The sequence below is a fragment of the Anastrepha obliqua genome, chromosome 2 (genome assembly GCF_027943255.1).
Source record: "Anastrepha obliqua isolate idAnaObli1 chromosome 2, idAnaObli1_1.0, whole genome shotgun sequence".
In the NCBI taxonomy this organism is placed as follows: domain Eukaryota; kingdom Metazoa; phylum Arthropoda; class Insecta; order Diptera; family Tephritidae; genus Anastrepha; species Anastrepha obliqua.
Window position 1 is genome coordinate 88,023,086 of NC_072893.1, and position 21,514 is coordinate 88,044,599.

A 21,514-nucleotide genomic window follows, 5' to 3' on the forward strand; every position below is an offset into this window, starting at 1 on the left:
GGCGTATGTGGCTGGGAAATTATTCAGCGCACAGTAAGCACGCGAGGAAGTCACTTGTCTTTACTTGCCCAGATAAGTGGTGAGAGAAGGCATGCTTGCACCTACTACATAGCAATTCAACTGAGTATAAGTAGGTCTTGGCAGTTGGCAGTTGGTCATAAGTACGGACGAGTGCAGTAGCAGAGCAGAGTAATTTCCTTTGCCACCTTCTTTACATTTTCTTCATTGTGGCCACATTGCATGCAACTCATCATCGCCACCACACTGTATGTGTGTGTTTATTTTTTTGTTTCATGCTTTTGGTTCGCTTTCAGCATACAAATGAAGAAATATGAGCGCGCGTTGTTAACTTAAAATGTTGTTGAAGAGCAGCAGCAGAAGCAGCACTCAATTGCAACAGTGTAAAGCATGCATAGTGGGCGCTAAAAGGATACTAACAACTATTAAAAAGATTCAAACAACAAAAGTAGAGAACGTAAATTCAAGAGTCGCACAGTCTCCCCTTAGCACTCATTCGCTTCTGTACCCATTCCTGTACGCGTCATCGTCAACGTTGCCTGTGACGTCGTTAGACGCATTGTCCCCGAGGTTATCGCCATACACATCCTCATCATCATCATTACGCGGTTTATCTGTGCTGTGTCCAAATAATATTACATAGCAGAGCTGGAGCAGCGACTAATATCACAGTTATATGCTAGCGCTAAAATCAAATCTTGTGCAGCTTTAAATGAAATATTAATATTTGGCATCATCCATTGGCAAGTTTTTGAAAAACGTTTTGCCACCAAAGTCAATGCGTAGTAAAAGTAGCGCAGTATTCTTCAAGACAAATATACATATATAAATAAATATATCATTCATAAAGCCAACAGCTCGGTGGCAACGAATCTGCTAAACCTTAAACGCACAATCGTAAAGACATCAACCTACTACATAAAGCTAAAAAAAAACAACAAGGAAGAGAAGAATTTTAAAAGTAGCGGCAAAAACCCTGGCAGTTCTCAAGTCACTTCAACGGTTCCCAGAGCCCTTTGAAGCTTTGCAATTTCAGCACTTTTACGTTGCACTCAAAATTCATAACTCTGTGCATACACAAACACACTCGCATACACATGCATGTCTGTTGATACTCACATAATTATATACGTAAATAAATTTGTAACATATCCGTCGGCTACAAGTACACGTTGCGGCGTCACTGTTACAGTTACAGTTATCGTATTTAGACTGTTTGTCCTGTATAGGAAAGTCGGTATTTTCGTGCCTCTTTGTGCGTGTGTGCGTTTTACGTAGAATAAGTAATTGTGTGTTTTGTGGAGCCAAGAAACGGCAATTTGCTTCAAAATGCGTCTACAATATCGCAACAAAAAAGCCACGCTATGGGTGATGGTCGCCGTTGTCGTTGTCACTATGTTCGTCTTCAAATTCACCGAATTCGCACCAACTTGTTTCTTTAAGAACGACGTGACATCACCGGATGGATCGCTAATGGTGCACGAAGAGGTAAGAGATATTTGCTGCAAGCAATTTTTTTTACAAATGCATACACCCTCGCTTACATATGTACATTAGGGTGCATCACTCTAAAACAAAAAAAAGGAAGTCATTATTTTGTTCTCGATTTTCGAACTTTTGTATGCATACCTTTTAAGCTTAATTTCTTCTCTCATCTGAGATCATTTTTTGGCGAAATATTTTTAAAAACAAATTTTATTTATGAAAAACTCAATTTTTGGAAGTATTTTCAAATCGACCCAACTCACGTAAATCTTAATATTTTTTCGAAACATTTTTGCGTAAGTTATAAAATTAAATAATAATAATAATAATAAATCCTGGCGGAAAAACCGTAACCTTCCCTTTGGATGCGTGCACATTGTATACGCACTAGGATCTGGGGAGTAGACCCAGGATTTAGATATTCATTTTTTTTCAACGTCTAATAAATAAATGGGTATATAAGACGGATTTAGGTAGATAGGCGAAATGGTTGTAGTACCACTCTACACACCCCAAGTAGTACTAAAGCGCCGTTTTGCTGCAGGCAGATATCTACAGCCAGCCAGAGCTGTTAATGTAATGGGATTTAGGTTGGTGTACTTCCCCAGGCTGTCGAAGAAAGGAGCACCCAGTGATCTTCATAGTGCGGCTGCCAAGCCCAGACATTTACGGAGACAGTGCTCAATAGTGCCCTTCTCTGAAAGGTGTCCACAACTTCTTCAATAGCGTTTCTCCAAGCTTTTTCGCGTGTGTGGCGGTCCTCCAATGACCGGTAAACACAGCTACGAGTTTGGAAATCGAATGGCGAACTTTGAATTAGAATGGACTTTCTGAGTCCTCCGTATATTATACTGGGGTCACAGTGTTTCCTGAAAAAATAAGTTGTGCAATTCGCCTTTAAAAAATAGTCTGGGGGTGTCGATGACCGGGTAGGAGTTCTCGGAGATCAATTCAGTCCCTTTCCTGGCAAGCTCATCAGCCCTATATGTGCCTATGTCCTGCAAGACAGATCAGAGGAATGTTACCTGCACACCCAAGAGATTTTATTTCCTCTTTACAGGAGCTGACTAGATCTTTTAGATCTTCACCATGGCGCCGTTAGAGCTTTGACCGCGGTTTGACTATAGGAAAATAGGTTAATATCTCCCTCGCTCCCACGTCCCCTAAGAATTTTGCATGCTTGCAGTATCGCAAAGGCTTCTGCCTGAAAAACACTAGTTGTATTCTGCAATTAGGTTTAAAAAGTATATTATTTTTATTTTAAGTTAAAATTTTTTCATTAGTAGCAGAACAAGAGACAGCAGTTAAGTGTATATGCATTTAAAAATACTTAAGCGTTTCCGTTTAGGGACTTTTTCTGTTATAAAAATGATTTTTCCGCTTCAATTGAACATGTCTCTTAAAAAAATTTACAAATACAGGGTCGCATAATTGGCATCCTTAATACGTACATGAATTCTAATGTCTGTTGCCATGTCGGTTTAATTTAAGAGCTCTAATGCCCTTCAGAGGGTAGATAGTAGCGGCCAACCGGTGACATGTCGGTGCCCAAAAGTAACTCACTGTCTCTGTTGAACTGAGGCTAAAGTATGTTGCACGTTTTTGCTTTTCCAAAGAACCACAAAAACAATGGCTTTTCCGATTCGATACCGCAACTGCCATTTCTTTCGATACTTCATTCGATTAGTGTCAGCTGTAATCCTGCTGGGTCTAATAATCAAATCAAATTCATTTGTCCATGCAATCACTTTCCAATTTTAAACGCGAATAAGAAGAAGATTGGAATGACAACAGTATGGTGTTGCCGGATGCCTGCAAATGAACCAGAAATGAAGTATTTAAGTTTAGTGTTAATGATGGGGATGGGAGTTATTGTGCCTCCTTACTACATACACGCATATAATGTTTTAATTTTGGGTTCAATGGTTTTAACACGGGAAGGAGTTCTCTAAAAATTCTGTGGATTGCGTAGCCGGAGTTGGACTGATGAGGGATATTATTTTGAAGCGCGGCCGAAGGCCGCCCACGCGATAAGAAGTTCTACGCAAAAATACTGTGTTAATTAATTTAATGAAATTTTAATTTTTATTATTTTTTCTGATACGTATTTTCAAAAATATTTCTCAATTTTAAATTACAGCAAAAAATACTGCAGTTTTGCAATGAACCTTCCACTGAACATCCCTGCATACGAACTTCGTTTATATATCAGGCGTATGGCAACACCAACTTTTCGCTAATTAGAGAACTTTAACATTAAATTACTTTAAAACTATAAGCCTCTGGCAGGTTCGGTTTTCAGTTTTAAGATGGGGATACACCCCTCTATCCCCGCCTTTTAACCTTTTTTTCAAAGCGATATACATTATATTAAAGTTTTCCCGTCACATCATTTAAATGCCCACCATGAGCATGTCTACAGGTAAAATCCTCCAAACAGTCGATCGATGAATACTTAATTGTTGACAACGTCGAGATATCGACGTAGAAGGTTGCGCTACAGCAGCAATATTCTCAACAGAACGTATAGTTTTTGGCAAGCCAATCCGTTTTCTATACTCGGCAGAATCAATTTCTTGAAATTTTTGCTCCAACCTTTTAGTTGTCGACCCATTCGCAGGATTATTTTCATAAAAAAAATCACAATTTTACGAAAAGTTATTCTTAAAGATCGACCATTTGCATAATAAGTTTCAATAAATTTATCGCGTTATTCTATTATGTAAAATTGTACACCTGTCTACTTAACAATGTCAAAGATGACGAAAAAAAACACTTATCGTTTAGGAATTATTCACTACTGACATCTTGGCGTCACTTTTGAAAGGCTTCATAAGTCTTCTTCTAGTTGACACTACAGTCGGTTCTGTGTGCCCTGGATTTTTATCCGGCTAAGAACTGTCATTCCAGAAGAATTCTCTCAAATACAAAAAGCTTCAACAAGAATACAAGTTTTCCATATGTGGAAGCAAAGTCTAATATCACGACAGTTTTGACATTTAACACAGCAAAAGCTTAGGATGCTTTCCATTTAAATTCAACCGGGCTATTCGGGTCATGTTCTTCGATTTCGATGTAACTTAAATATGTTGCTCTCTGGTCAAAATAATGAGACACGTATTTTTTTGTTCGCCCGAAAAAATTTTTTTTCAAGAGTTATCGGCAATTTTGTTTTTCGCCTCAAACTCGATTTTTTTTAATTATATAAGAAATTTTTTTTTTTAAATGCCCATAACTTAGTCAAAAATGAACCGATTTTAATAATTTTAGGTTCAAAATGATCGTAATTACATACACAAGCGACTTCATGTAGAAACAATTGCAAAAAAGTAGTTGAAATTTTTTTATTTAGCAAAAAAGAAAAAAAATTTAAATTTTTTCGAAATTCAATATTTCAAAAAGTGTATTTTTTTTTTTTTTATAACTTTTTCCAAATCAAAAGGACATCTCCAACTTTAATTGAGCTGCATGCCTAGTAGCTAAAATGAGTTGTTTTTAAGTAATGAATTTTTGAGTAAACACCCTGTTTCGCACTTTTTGTTTTTCGCAAAATAAAAAATTTTCAACTACTTTTTTGCAACTATTTCTATATGAAATCGCTCGTGTAAGTAATGACGATCATTTTGAACCCAAAATTATTAAAATCGGTTCATTTTTGACTAAGTTATGAGCATTTAAAAAAAAAAAATCTTATATTATTAAAAAAAATCGATTTTGAGCCGAAAAACAAAATTACCGATAAAGCTAGAAAAAAAATTTTTTTGGGCCAAAAAAAAAATACGTGTCTCATTATTTTGACCAGAGAGCAACATATTTGAGTTACATCGAAATCGAAGAACATGTCCCGAAAAGCCCTTTTGAATTGAAATGGAAAGAATCTATATAAGAAATTTTTTTTAATTGCTCATAGCTTAGTCAAAAATAAGCCGATTTGAATGATTCTGGGTTCAAAATAATCGTAATTACTTACATAAGCGATTTCATGGAGAAATAGTTGCAAAAAGTAGTTGAAAATTTTTTCTTTTGCAAAAAACAAAAACTGCGAAACAGGGTGTTTACTCAAAAATTCATTACTCAAAAACAACGCATTTTAGCTACTAGGCATGCAGCTCAATTAAAGTTTGAGATGTCCTTTTGATTTGGAAAAAGTTATAAAAAAAAAAAAATACACTTTTTGAAATATTGAATTTCAAAAAAATTTCAATTTTTTTTCTTTTTTGCTAAATAAAAAAATTTCAACTACTTTTTTGCAATTGTTTCTACATGAAGTCGCTTGTGTATGTAATTACGATCATTTTGAACCTAAAATTATTAAAATCGGTTCATTTTTGACTAAGTTATGGGCATTTAAAAAAAAAATTTTCTTATATAATTAAAAAAAATCGAGTTTGAGGCGAAAAACAAAATTGCCGATAACTCTTGAAAAAAATTTTTTTCGGGCGAACAAAAAAATACGTGTCTCATTATTTTGACCAGAGAGCAACATATTTAAGTTACATCGAAATCGAAGAACATGACCCGAATAGCCCGGTTGAATTTAAATGGAAAGCATCTTAGGCAATAGTGATAGTACTTTACATTTCGTTCGAAAATCTCATTAAAATAATAAGATATAACTGTACACAACCACTAGTTTTTGGTCCACACGAATTGAGAAAGCGCTACTTATTTATTTAATCATTTCGCTGAAAAATATCTACAACAAAATAAAAGCAATAACCTAGATAAGCAATAACCTAGATGCAGATACTAAAAGTAAACAAATTCCAGCCCAGTAAATATTTTGCAGGGTGTCTCGCACTTCAATGCCCAATGCCTTCCGAAGGTTAAAATTCGTTACGCGCACTTCGCACTTCGCACATTCAAATTTATTGTTATTTGTTCTTCAATCGTACGAAAATTTTAATTATTTTATTTACTTTCATTCTTTGCAGAAATATGTTGTGGGCGAAGATCAAAAAGCTTACTCATATGGTCGCGAAATGCCGCTTATATTTATTGGCGGCGTGCCCAGATCAGGAACGACGCTGATGCGCGCCATGTTGGATGCACATCCGGATGTGAGGTGAGTGACCCATAAATCATTTACATACAAATGTATGTGTGTATAAACGTAATAGCGTAAGCAAGTCAAGTGGTTGCGTTCAACTACAATTATTTAAACATGTGTACAGATGTACATACATACATACGTACATGTCTACATATCGTAACAACAATATTGACGTGCTTCACGTAGTGGCAGCCATCAAAGGGCTCAGTGCCGTCAAAACAAGTGCTTAGGGAAAAACGTTTGAGATATTTCTGAGTGCATACATATGCATTGGCACTCAAGTTAAGTCGATACACGCACATATACGAGTACATACAAGAACAAATGACTAGGCAAAAATAGGCGCAGTGTATTTGGTTTCGAACAGTTTAATCGACTTGGCCCCATAGGTACGCGATAAGCGTCAGCCGGCCGGCACTCATCGTCGTTCATACTTACATATGCATGTTTGTACTTACATACAAGCAAATGCACGTCAAAACAAACAAGTGTTTTTTCCATTATTTTCATGAGGTTCTCTTGCGACTTTCAGTAGCGTGGTCTACATTTTTGCTTTTTTTATGCTGAAGTTGGTATATAAACACATATTTAGTAGGTGTGTGTGTGTGTACCTGTTTGTTGGTTTATTGATTTTCCTTTCAACAGTTCAGCTGCCAATGCAAATTACTTTCTCATCAGCCTTTTTTATGTCTTTATTTAGGTGCTCATGCTTCCGCCACAGCTAAGCGTTTTTGTATTCCTCTATTCCTTGAGTTTTGCTGGATCAGCTATTTGTGTGTGTTAACTCATCTTCATTCCTTCGCCACACATACATGGGTATTAAATATCAATTTGCACACGTGTTATTGTGGTAAAAATATGCCCGCAGAAATGATAATCAAATTCCAGTTAGGGATTATCAGCATTTTGAAATTGAAATTTTTTGCTGATTTAATTACTTTGGTGTTGGTTGCCTGTCGACCGTACATATTGTGCTTATGTCTGATGTAGTATGCACATATGTATACCAATGGCTGGGAATATTTACCCAACAAACATGTGTACATACATGTGTGTAGATATATTTACAATAATAATACTAATCGACGGAGTAGTAAGAATTTGTTAGGCGTCAAGATCTAGAACTGTTCAGCTACAGAAAACATTCATCATCTCCAATCATCTATTGAGAGAGTATAGAATATATTATATTTCTTAATGTTAAAAAGTGTATTTGATATATCAAAAGTGGAATGGGAGTTAAAATAAGGATCGAAAGTGGCTTGATATTCGAGAGGGAAAATTAAGATTGAACTGAAGCCAGAAGGAATGGACTAAAAATAGACCCTGTGTATATTTTAAGCATAAATACGTGTATTAATCCTAACATTTTTCTACGACTAGGCATATTAACATTCCTACCAAAATTTTATCATCATTGCCTGACATTTGTACCTACACGTGTTTTCGATTTTTTACAGTTTTAAAAATGGATTTGAATTTGCAACAACGAGCTTGTATTAAATTTTGTGTTAAAAATGGATCCAATGGTGCGAAAAATTTAGATATGTTTGGGAACTGTTTCGGTAATGATACTCTAAAGTAAGGAAATAAATGGCCATGCATCACCTTTATCATATTAATATGTAGACTTCAACGAATTCAAAAACATTTTCTTCGTTACGCTCGTAGATTGCTTAATTTTGATCATGCGATTCCTTTATATGTTGCAAGATGTGCCTTATTAAATTTGAATTCGCTACGAAATAAAAGGAGTATTCTTTCACTCTACTTTAACTTTGATATCATCAGTGGTGTAATTGACTGCCCTCTTCTTTTAAAGCGCATTCTTACTTTATATTTAAAAAACCTGCAGAGTAAGGATTTTTTTCTGGGGTGGGTTAGAACGGTTCATGACTCCTATGCACCGATATAGAGAACACTGAATCAATGAATTAAAAAAAACCGATTTTAAATGGATTATTATAGCCAATCTATGTAAATTTGGTACGACGGATGCCAGACTATCGTAGAGCTTTTCGCGAAAAGCATGTACCTTAACATTTCTTAAGGTTTAATGGCATATCATTTGCGTTCTTTCACTAATTACAAAGCGGCTGCCAGTATTTAAGAGCATTCAATGATCCTGAGCCGCAGTTTTCTTCGAATGAAAGCATAAAATTAAATTATTACAAGAAAGGCAAGTGCGGATTAGATGTTTTTTTTAATATTTCCACTAAACGTGGACCGCTGGAGAATTGATGGCGGAATGCCAATTAAACTCTTGAACAATATTTACTTGTAGTGCTGAGGCGGTCGCTGGGCTTGTTCCATCGATTTTACTTTTGAGGTACCTCCAATCCATAGGATTAAGATCGGACGACAAAAAATAGACGTTCAGCATGGGTACAGGAATTGACGATTTTCTACACAACTCGGACCAATTTTTCCACTGCTTGACAATGCACTACACAGAGTGTCTTTGGGTCTGTGAAGTGGCTGTTAATGTTGTAATAGTGGGTTCTATGCGTTAGGTAACCAGTAATGATAATTTTGCTTATTTACATTTCCATTTAAATGAAAACGTGCTAAATCACTCCGAAATATACATAGTATTGACCGCACGAAAGATTGTCTCGCAGAATTTTTTACGCAAATTGTATTGGTTAAGCTTGAGCGCTAACATGATTTGAATTTTGAAAGAGTGAAGTCTAAGATCCTTCCTCATATTTGATGCACAATAATGGAGTTCTCAGTATAGCCACTTTCGTGTGCACGAGCTGACATGGATTATCGTGAAAACTTGTAACGACGAGTTCAATATTTTCATTTGTACTCGATGACCGGCTGTGGCCATGAGCTGTGTGGTACCGAACTTGTTGCCCGGACCCTTCACTTGAGGTATCACGGAAATGTCGAGTATTGTAACGTGGACAAAATTTACGGCGAACAGTTGCACACGAGTCATTAGCCTTGAAATACGCTTTGATGGCGAACGCATGCCGTTCACTCGTCTACTGCGACATCTGACTAAATAATTTGAAATGTCTTTATGGACATATTTCAAAAGTACGAATACCATTTAAGATATATTAAGATAAATGCAGTATTTCAAAAATTGTGTAATAAGCAATATGTATTTTGTAAAAAATTGACTCCAGTAGCGCGTTTTGCTTCAGAAATTATAACGTCTGTACTTCGGTGGCTATTTGTGTACATACATATGTATATTTGTAGGTAATCCGTTGGTATTTGTATTCTATATAGTGGGAATGTAGGTTAACTTTACTCAGTTGATTTATGACTGCCTCTGCTATTGAATGAAAGTTGGTAAACACTTTTCCACGTGGGCGATTGAATTATAACTGTGCCATGACTTTTGGAAATTTAGAAACATTTGATTAAATTCCAAAATAGCCTTGTGTAGAAAATAACTTATAGTACAAAATGTTATACTATTGTATAGGTAAAATGTTATTACTAAACGTCAATGTTCCTATTATTCAAAAAATAACTCGTAGCTGTTGAGCGATTCCATGTCAAGTGATCCAAGTATTTTGGACATTGTAGTAAATTTTTCTGAAAATGTTTTATTTGCAGGTTGAGCTACAATAAGAAGTAAACTGAAACATTTTCGATAAAAATACAATAATTTTGCAATTTATTCAGTGCTGAAAATTTTAGAATTGTTTAAAGTGAAATATCTTCGGTTCTTTTTTACATTTTACATTTACGTTACATTTCATATGGGATGCAATTTTATTTTTTTGTTTTTAACAAAGCGCACCGTCGAGAACGTAAATTCTAACTTTCGGAAGGGGTGATTAGTTATTTGAGTTTAGCTTGAAATTTTTATAAAGAGTTTTTTTTTAAATAATAAGGCTGTCAAGAATTTTTTCATATAACTTTATTTTCTATCTATTATATTAAAAAAAATATTGATAAAAGGAAATTAATGTATTCCTTCAAAACTTAATATTTTTTTCTTATAGATTTAAGTATTCAGAGCGCTTTTCTGGCGAAAATTTTGACTTATTCATATTTGGAGTTTTCATTATAACTTGAGCGGGTTTAGAACCTAAACTCGAAGCAAAAATAAGTGAAGTTCTGTATTCTCACACTTCACGATAAAAACTCAAATAATTATTCAAAATCAAAAATAAAATCGCAACGATTTTATATATAAGAACACGGTTGGCTTTTTTCAGCCCATTGAAATGCTGATTTGCTTGACGGGCGTAGACCGCAGCTCATTTGAAGAGAAAAGGAGTTTTGTCCAAATCAATATTGTGCGCGAACCGCCAATGGCAACTCGAGCAAACAGGAACACCAGTATTTGTTTGTTTAAATGAAATAAAAACTCAGTAACTGTTTTCGATACTTCGGCTAATCGCACAAGTTGTGAGCTGTTTGGAGCATATGTAGAAGAGTCGTCCTGGCCACTTTCAAGTGAATGGTGATCAGTTTCCCTTTCCTTTTCCCCACTTGCGTGGACTTCTACATATGAAACCATCCTGCAAACGATCGCAGGCGATGGAACGATGCGCTGTACGAACCTTACGACGACATAGACATAGCGCAGCGAATAAAGATCCAGCGGGTATGTTGGCTGGGTCATGTCGACCGATTGGATACAAACGGTCCAGCTCTGAAAGTACCAGCTGGTGGTAGCATAGAAAGAGGAAGGCCTCTGCGTTGGAAAGATCTAATGGTGAAGGACTTGACTTCACTTGGTGTGTCCAACTGGCGCCGGTTAGCACGAGAAAGAAACGACTGACGCGCTTTGTTAAAATTGACCAAAATCGCGTAAGCGGTTATCGCACCAATTAAGAAGAAGAAGAATTTAAACGCTTTGTACATGCGTCGAAAAAACTCACTCTATTTGTTTTTTGAGATTTAACAGAAAAATTATAAAATATTGAAAGTCGTGTTAAGGCAGTAGTCTGCTTTACAGGCTTCAAAAAATCGATTTTTTTGTTTTGTTTTAAATCTCTTCCAAAACTATCCAAGAATATGTCTTTAAAATTCCAGAGGCCAATTCGACATATTTTCGAAGCTAGAGCAGTTTTGGTGGCCGAGCGTCGAGCAGGTGCGAATGCTCAGGCAGAACTTTAAAGCGCGTTTTCTCGAGTTTTCATTTTCACAAGTGTTAGAAAACGGTGCCGGCGATAGCAAAAAGAATATATGTCCGATCGAAAAAAACCAAAGTGATCTAGCTTCAGTATTAAATTATCTTCTATTTGAACTAAAAAAGTTGGACAAAAGTATTATTTAAACTACTTGTTTTGCAACTTGAAGTCAATTTTTTTTCTTAAAAAAGTGAATTTTTTTTTCAAACTTCGAAAAAATTTGGAATTTTATAACTTCTTCTGTATTTTTTTAGTTCATAAAGAAAAGAAACTTATAAAAATTTAAAAAAAATTTGGTTCGACTGTTTCAGATGCATCGCACGACCTCCATCACCGGCACCGATTTACAAGTGCAGACTCCAGGCGCTCCAGAAAAATACTTACAACTTTAAAAAATTTCAATATTTTTTTAAAATAAATATTGTTTTTTAAACCTTAAATATAGTACACTATCGTCTTAAAATTCCGTTTACCGCAATCATTTCCTTCCCTTTCAAAAAAAATTGCTAAAAAAACGCTTTTTTTCGGCTTCTAAAGCAGACTACTGCCTTAAAACAAAATAATTCGTGTAAAACATTTTTTTTGTCCTTTTAACTCGTGTTAAATCAAATTTGTGCAAAAAGATAATTAAAATAACTTAAAACTATGTGATTGCTTCCGTGCAGGTTTATTTGAAGTTAAAACGTTCACCGCGTATATAAACTTGCATTCTCTCGCGTCTTCACTTTTCTACTTTTATAATTAAATTTTAATTATTCGATTGAAATTGACGTTTTTTCATAAGTTTTATTTCATTTTCCTTTTCTTGAAAATAAATACGTCTGCATTTAGCTGCAATAGCATTTCCCCTTTACTGGTAATTAGATCATTTAATTACCTTTTCCATCATCGATTGCCTTGGCATGTACTTTGGCATGGTATGTTGCCGTAGCTAGAAGTGGAGCATATCACGTATGCAGAAATACAAACAGACAATTTTCCCATACACACGTACACAATTATTAACACAAACTATGAATTTTAAATTTGAACTGATTTCATTTTTATAACAAACCAACCTATGCTTTCGAATAAGTTCGAAAAACTGAAAAAGTTAAACATTAGCCCTACATTCAAGGTTTTAGTAAATACATATAAATATTTTTTTATGATCATTCGAAACTCAACTAATTTGGTAATTTCAAGTCTTGCTTTCGAGTTTTTAATTCATCATGGGTCGGAAATAACCAGACACATTTGAAGCTGAAAGAAAAATAATTTTGCATATGCATAATGAGGGCAAATCATATGCAGAAATCGGTCAAAGGGTGTATCGAAGTCGTTGTACTGTTTATAGCATAATAAAACGTTTTAAAGGGCAAACAAATCTTAAGAGTCGACCTCATACTGAAAGACCTCGCAAATTGACCCTCAGTGACGAACGCCATATAATAAGAAAAATAAAAAAGTCCATCCGAAAACAGTTCGCAGGGCCTTAAAACGTGCCGGGTATAGCTCGCGAATGACACAAAGGAAACCACTCATTAGAAAAGTCAATGAAAATAAAAGGGAAGACCAATACCGAATTCAAAAAATGCAATACAGTAAGGACATTGAATCATGGTGGTGGAGGTGTAATGGTGTGGGGAGGTATGCCAACGGCAGGTGTGAGTAATCTTGTATTTATTGATGGTACTATGGATAAATTACATTACCATAATATTTTAAAAGAAAACTTGCATGAAAGGGCGAAAAAACTTTGTGTTGGAAATAACTTTTATTTTCAACACTATAATGAGCCCAAGCCTATTACGCACGACGTGCGTATGTGGATCATACACCACCACAGTCTCCAGGCTTGAATCCTTTTGAACATTTATGGGATGAACTTGGTAGGCGTGTCGCTAAAATTAACATAACTAGCAAAACCCAACTAAAGGACGTACTCCAACAGGAATGGCAAAATTTGGGTCCAAATTTGATTAAAAAAATAATTCACTCTATGCTAAATAGACTAAATGAAGTCATCAGGCAAAAGGAAATGCCTGCTAAATATTAAAATTTTATTGAACTTAATATTTATTCTGTAAAATTGAGTTGTGCGAATAATTTTGTCCCTTAAAAATATGAAGAATTCTGAGATTTTTGTTAATTTTTCTTTCAAGGAGTAAAGTTCTGTTAAGTTTATGTTAGTTTTAAATAAGCAATAAATTTGTGTATTTTTCTTATACTAACATTTTTAATTACATTAATTTTTTCTCAAGGCACAGTTTATCGATTGAAAAATTATTATAGTAGTCGTGTGAATAATTTTGTCCGTGTGTGTATGACTTACAAATTTCGTAGAAAACTCCAAGCTATACTTATTTACATATGTGACCATCGAAAACTCTAATTAACCCTTGTCCAAATGTTGTTCCAAATAGAAAATAACATCATAATATTGTAGACATAGCAACTGACTTTCTTATTTACAACTTATATTGCGAAGTCATATCAATTTACTCTGTATGTGGTGTAAATTCTAATACGAGTACAAACAGAACTGTGAGCTTACTATTTCTATCAGCACAACTCATTGCCATCAGAGCGGAGCGCCCGTTTGTCATAGCAGCAGAGTGTACAAACCTACATACGAGTATGTATACACATAATATAAGGATAGATAATCTGCCTATTCGTTCAGTTAAGCGCGTTGTTAGTGTAAATCATCACCAGTATGCACAGTTTAGCAAAACATACACACTTTCAGGCATATATTGTACATTCATATATATTGTACATTTATTTATCGAGTATTTCATGAATTCTGATTTATGCTCGTTTGGGTCCTTAAATTATGCAACTATTATTACATAAGCAAACACTACAGGGAATATGTTAGAATAAGAAAAGCACATAGAAAGTACAGTGCGCTTCAGCAGAATATTTTTGAAAATACATATACAGTGGCACAGTAAAGTCTACATACCCCATTGAAAAGCGAGGTTTGGAGATTTCTGTGAACATTGTAGCATTAGAATATATTCCAAACAAATCCAATCTAACAACAAACAATAAATTTTAACAAAAAAATGTTAATCCAATAATATTTATTAACAAAAACAAACAAAATTCATTTCCCAAACACAGAAAAGTCTGCATACTTTGTAAAAAGAATGTGTTTCACTTAAAAGGAAATAAAAAGACAACAGAATTAATACTTGGTGGGTCCGCCACGACTTTCTAGAACAGCATTTAATCTATTTTGCATGGAATTTACCAATACTTTTGTGTAATTATTCGAAATTAAATTCCACTGTTCAAGTAAAGCATTTTTGAGGTCCTGTTTATTTTTAATTGTCCTTTTCCTAATGCGACGATCCAATTTTTCCTATAAATTCTCTATGGGGTTCAAATCCGGTGACTGGGGTGGGGAATGAAGTTGATGGGGCACATTATATAGTAGCCATTCTTTGACAACACCAGCGGTATGTTTTGGGCCGTTATCTTGCTGAAAGTACCAACCCGCCGTAAGACCCAGTTTACTCGCGGATTGCTTAAAATTATCTTTGAGAATGTCCAAATATACCATGCGATCCATATTAATATCAATAAATGTTAAATTAACCACCCCAGCCGCTGACATGCAACCCCAAACCATTATGGAGCTACCACCGTGCTTCACCGTAGGAAGCAAGTTTTTGGGCAATAATGCTTCATTATTTCGAGGCCATACTTTTTGTTTGCCATCATAGCCAAACAAGTTGAACTTGCTTTCGTCACTAAATAAAACATTAGCCCAAAAATCTTCGTATGCATCAATATATTTCTTAGCAAATTCGACTCGTTTCTCCATATTTATTTTGCTGATGAATGGCTTCTTTCGAGGCACACGGTTGTGGATTCCATTGCTTCTCAATAAATGTCTCACCGTTTCTGGATGCACTGAAGCAATATCCTGATTTTTCAGGGTTTTTGCAATTTCTATTGCTGTTATTCTTGGATTTTCTTCCACGTCTAACAATATTTTTCGCTTAACACGAGGAGTCAGTTTAGGTGGGCGACCACTTCTTGGTTTGTTTTCTACACTATTACTGTGATTATATTTCCTAATAATTGTTTGAATGCTTGATTTTGGATGTCCGACCAGTTCTCCAATCTCTCTTAAAGATTTTTTTTCCTTATACAATTTCACAATTAGCTCACGTACTTTAACACAGATTTCTTTACACATTTTGGTTAAATTAACACAGCTACAATATTAATATCGAAGAACTAAACTTCTTTCTAACTAACGGTATCTAGAAAGACGCCTGAAGTGATTGGTAGCACTGTTTGAGTACAGAACTGCATTTTGTGTACTCCACTACAAAGCCGTATGCAGACTTTTCTGTGTTTGGAAAATGAATTTTCTTTGTTTTTGTTAATAAATATTTTTGGATTAAAATTTTTTTGTTAAAATTTATTGTTTGTTGTTAGATTGGATTTGTTTGGAATATATTCTAATGCTACAATGTTCACAGAAATCTCCAAACCTCGCTTTTCAATGGGGTATGTAGACTTTACTGTGCCACTGTATAACATCCATAGAGATGTATGAAATGCTTATAAAGTGTGAACCATCGGTGGGGGTTTTTCTTGCAATCACCTCAAATTGTGACACTCAGCTATTTTGCGCTCGAAACGTTGGCAGAAGCTGAGTACCAGACCACCGCGGCATGAGATGGTTGGCTTTACTGTTCAACACTTCGAAATATCAAAAGCGTATTTCCAAAGTGGATGCTGTTTCGCTCAGACACTGCTTTTCTAGAAAACAATTTTAATTTTCCGCTAAGCAGGTATGTTAACAACCAAAACGATTCGCACGTTATCTGCACGCTATTTGATGACGAACTAGGACGATCTTTGGTTTCAGCAGCATGCTTGAGAACTATAGTTAATCGATAACTATGGTTTGTCAGCTGAGAATGTGAAAAAATTAATGAATGAAAAAAAAAAAAATAAGTCTGTTCGCGAAGTTCACAGAGCACTGGAGGTATCACCGGTCCTTATTAATTTCGAAATGAGAAAGGAACTGTCTTTACGGTGAATAGTTATCGAACCATGCTTACTGAATTTCTGTTTCCAAAAATTAATCAGCTAAATATCGACGACGTTTGGTTCCAACAAGACGGAGCAAATTGCCATACAGCGCGCTTAACAATCGATTTATTGCAATATGCAAGTCACCATTAACGCTATACGGCCAAATTGATTGGAAAAAGCAGTCCAAAATATGATTTATCAAATGGGCCATACCAGATTTAATACTCAAAAAATAAATGCCATGAAGTTATCTGTCAGTTTATAATACAACAAATTTTTTCGAACAATATTTATGTTTTGTATTCATTTTAAAATATTAAAAACATTTCTTTGGTGGGAGCCTACACGCCTACACTCATATCAAAAATAAAAGCCTCTTCCAACTTGCACTTCATTATATCAAAATTTAATGGTATAAAACTGCCATTGATATTTTTTAAAAATTCTGATTAAAAAGCTTGAGATTTTAATGAAATTTTTTAAAAATTTTGTACAAAGTTTGAAACTTTAATTTGTATGGTTTTTGGGATATAATGAACTACATTTTCATAAGAACAATTACTAGAATTAAATAACGAACGCAAAACTTGTCAAAATTGGTCCAGAAGTCCCTATGTTTTAGTTATAAATCGCAGTTCAGTATATACAAGGTGGCCTAAAATTAATCAATCTTTCGGAAGATTTATAATTAGTGCAAATGGCGTCATATTTGACACTTGTGAACTACACATTTGCAGTATACCAACAGGCAAGCAATGGAGCGTGTAAAGATCAAAATAAAAATTTCCATCACTCAAAATTATTTTTATTTTATTTAGTAATAAAGTTTTTCAAAAACAAAATTAGATGACTAATTTAGCGCTACCTTGTAACTATAACATTAGAAGTAAACAGCGATTTCGTCTACAACAAGTTTTGCATTTAACACATAACCAGAGCTAAAAAATCTTTGCCTAATAAAAACTTTCCTTACATCGTAAACAACTTGAACTATTTGAACCTGAACTAGTTTGCTAAATCCAATCCTGCCCCTGGAGCAAAATATATTAAAATTTATTCATATGTGAGTGCGTAAAGAGTCAGTGCAATAACTAAAATAAAATTCTCTTATGAGTCAGTAAATTCGTACTACTTTTATCTTCAAATTTAGGAACAAATAAAGAATTAAAAATTCTTACCCGCTGACCACGCATCTTGTTCTCAGTTCTTGTGTTAGAGGTATATAGGACATACAACTTATAGAGTGCTTCTTGTACTAACCCCCATAGAGCAGATTTTATCTGCTTATTCAGCCGCCTGGTGAAATATCTAACTTTAACCCTTCACGCCTTAAAGCTAATAATGAGATCGATAAAAATAGTTGCTTGGAAGTTTATGAGGAGAGAAAAAACCTATGGTTAGATAAATCGGACCAGTATTACTACAAATATTATAAATATAGCGACAAAAATACGAGTTAGTGTTTCAAATTTCTGAAAAAATATTTCTTTCAAGTAATATATACCCAGTGGTTGTGATTTTCACCCTCCCATTCTCGGCTTGGAAAGGAATTTCTCATTCAAAATCCCTTCTAGACTGGAATGGCTTGAAGAAGATCCATCACCTAACACACCCGGTCAGATCTACACCAACGGATTTAAAATGGACACCGGTGTGGGATCAGGGTTATATTGCGAAGAGCTTTTTATCAGAGAATCCTTTAAACTACCGGTTCACTGTAGTGTTTTTCAAGCGAAAATAAACGCCATTCATGAGGCCTTAATATGGTTAGAGATAAACAAAATATCTTCAACAGATATCTGCATTCTATCAGAGAGCCAAGCTGCCCTACTGGCCCTGGAGACTTTCCAAATAACATCAAGGAGTATCTTACATTGTCGCCAACCTCTCAGTGAGATGGCCAAATAATATCGTATTATCTTATGCTGGGTTCCAATCCACAGAGATATACCATGGAAATGGGCTGACCAACTTGCAAGTGAAGGTACATGTATGCCAAACATAAATAATTTGTAAATCAAAGATAGATTAGTGCCAATACCTGTGAAATTGCTAGTCAAACATGACCACGGCTAAATCTACGTCTGTCCGGGAATATTAAAAAATTGAGTATACTTCAAATTAGGACCTTACACTACCTATGTACTTCACAGGACATTGTGTCATAGGAAATTACTCAAGAAGATTAGGCGTTTACATGCATGATTTCTGTCGTAGCTGCAAGAATGAGGAGGAATTGGATATAATTCCACACCTTTTTTACACATGCCCGGCTCTAGCCAGAAACAGAAACCGATATTTAAGATTCTATATACTTGTTAATGAATATATTATAGATAATCTATACACTAGGTATCAACAATCTTTTACGCTTTGTTCAATGCTCAGCATGGTTCAATCTGGAAGGGGAAGTGTAGCCCAGCCACTGCGGCTCACAACAGACCCATTTCGTGGTCTAGGTGGCATCGCTAACCTAACCTAACCTAATTAAAATCTATTCTGAATCTAAAGCGGCCATAAACTCGATTTTCGTAACATTTCGACTCCAGCGCCACGTAATAAATACGTTTTTTCCAAAACTTATTATTTTTAAATAGTTGAGATATATTATATTTATATATATATTTATAGCACAAATATGATGTTTCGGAATATTGTACTATATCACTGCATCGCCTGCTAGGGTGTTCATTTCTTTTAAAACCAAAAAAAAAACAGAACATTTTGCCTACAACTCCATATTTAAACAATTATTTATATGTAGTTAATATTATAATAGCAGCGCCATCTTACAGTATATATTTACTTATTTTTTTAAAATTTTGGTGTTTTTATTTTTATTTTGTGTGATTTTATATTTTTGTTTTTATTTATTATGAATATATTTCATAGTACAGCCAAAGTTTTTTACAAAATGTAAAAAAAATCATCACATTTCAGTCTTTTTAGTCAGAATTTAGAAACAAATTCTGGGTATGCAGTGTTATATTCCATTAAATTTTGGTATAAAGTGGCTGAAAATTCGTGTTGATTTCTGATAAGTTCTTTTTTGTTGAGAAAATTGTGAAGTTTCTTCTATATAACGAGTGCTCGGAAGTTTCCTTTATTTATATGGGAAACATACACAAGACCGCCAGCACAAAAAAAAAAAAATTTAATTGGCTATTAAATTGCATTCTCGAAATTTTTATAGAAATTCTGATTTCAAATTTGAAATATTCGTTAATTTAAATTTTAATTTATTTTTTTAAATTTAATTTCTTTTTTGTCCAAAGCTTTAGTGTGGACTATATTTGTATAAAGAAAACATTAAATAAAAAATAAATAAATATTTTGTAATATGTCGCGCTGCTATTATTGTGAACATAGGTGTATATTCCGGATATAACCAAATTGGATTGTAAAAAAGCTATGTGTTTGGAATGTATCGACTCCAGCACGTAGCAGGTATTAGTTTGTTTTGCAAAATCATTAATTTTTGCATATTAATCCGAGTATGAACAACATAGGATTATAATAAACGATGATCGACCCCTACACAAAAATGTTACCGCCTTCGAATGGCTTACGAATCTAAATAAAAAATTAAAATTTACATCCGTGGTCCTTTAGTAAAACAACTTATGTGACTTTAATAGGTTTTGCTTTAAGGTCAATAAATTATAATCTATTATGGAAATATAGAAAATAGTATTTTCTTAAACTTTTATTAAAAGGGTTACTAAAGTTGCGGCTATAATGATTAATTGAATAAATATTTGAAGGAAAGCAAGAAATTTAGTACCTTACAGAAAAAAGGGTATTTGTTTTATCAAAATTACGCAAAGCAGATTAGCAAGGGTTGCTTTGGGTTTGCCCAGCCCATTTTGTGAGCAAATCAGTTTTCAGTTTAATTATTAAGTTTCGTAGAATCATTTATTTTATTGATTTACTTGAAGTTTTAGATACTACCGGAATATTGATACAATTCCTTAACTGTAGTAAAAAAGTTGCCTGGTTATGTACAATACTGTATTTTATTGTAATTGAATAATGTTGGATGAAAATGGATAATTGTGGGCTCCGTTTGTACATAAGCATCTACTAGTTGGAAGGTACATATACAAGGACATTCATAGGTATGTCCGCCTTTATACCCGTACGCATTATTGTGCATAAGGAATCTAAGAACATTCATATTTCCTTTTCATATTTTATATTTTACGAAAATCCAGATTAGAGCTTGCCATAGCATATTACAATATTTATGCTAAATATACGTATAGATGTATATATGTGTGTGTGTAAATCAGAGGGTGCTTCTAAGCTTGGCAAGCAGCTGCCAAGTGCCAAACATAAAAGCCTCCTGCTGCACGCTATAAATTCAGTTGAGTTCTCTTGGTTGAAGGTTTCCAACTGTCCTGGCTGTCCTGGCTGCCTTTCTGCTCCGTTGCTTTAGTTGCACCAACTGAGTTGGTTGGCTGGCTGCCTCGTTTGTATTGCACTTCCAAAATGGACGGATAAGATAATTCGTTGTGATGTACGGTTTTTGTATATTTATGTTCGAAAACCGAGGCCAGAAAGAGGACATTCTGTAAAATGAAACGAACGAAAAAAAATATATATATTTATATAAAAGTAAAATGCCCTGCATACTAACAGGCGCGCGCGTACCATTGAGGCTTCTCTTACACACTTGTAAATGTTGATATAATTTCTTCTTTTTTAAGCTACTCTTTGTTGACCAAAATAGGTATCCAGTACAAATATAGTACAAGCTTCCACAAAATGGGCGAAATTGAAGTGAAACAGAACTTTTTTTTTG

The 21,514-nt window shown here is 34.5% G+C and overlaps 1 protein-coding gene across 4 annotated transcripts in view; it reads left to right on the forward strand.

Annotated features, from left to right (window-relative positions):
- The first annotated feature begins 1,328 nt into the window (after positions 1-1,328).
- The window catches only part of LOC129236856 (protein-tyrosine sulfotransferase), a 41,890-nt gene continuing 21,704 nt past the window's right edge, over positions 1,329-21,514 (forward strand). For all 4 annotated transcript variants that reach the window (XR_008581723.1, XM_054871126.1, XM_054871128.1 and 1 more), the window contains exons 1-2: positions 1,329-1,506; positions 6,438-6,568. Coding sequence is in view for 3 of the 4 variants with exons in the window: in XM_054871126.1 (XP_054727101.1) it covers positions 1,348-1,506; positions 6,438-6,568 (290 nt within the window). In the remaining variant the exon portion in view is untranslated. The remainder of the gene's footprint in view (positions 1,507-6,437; positions 6,569-21,514) is intronic.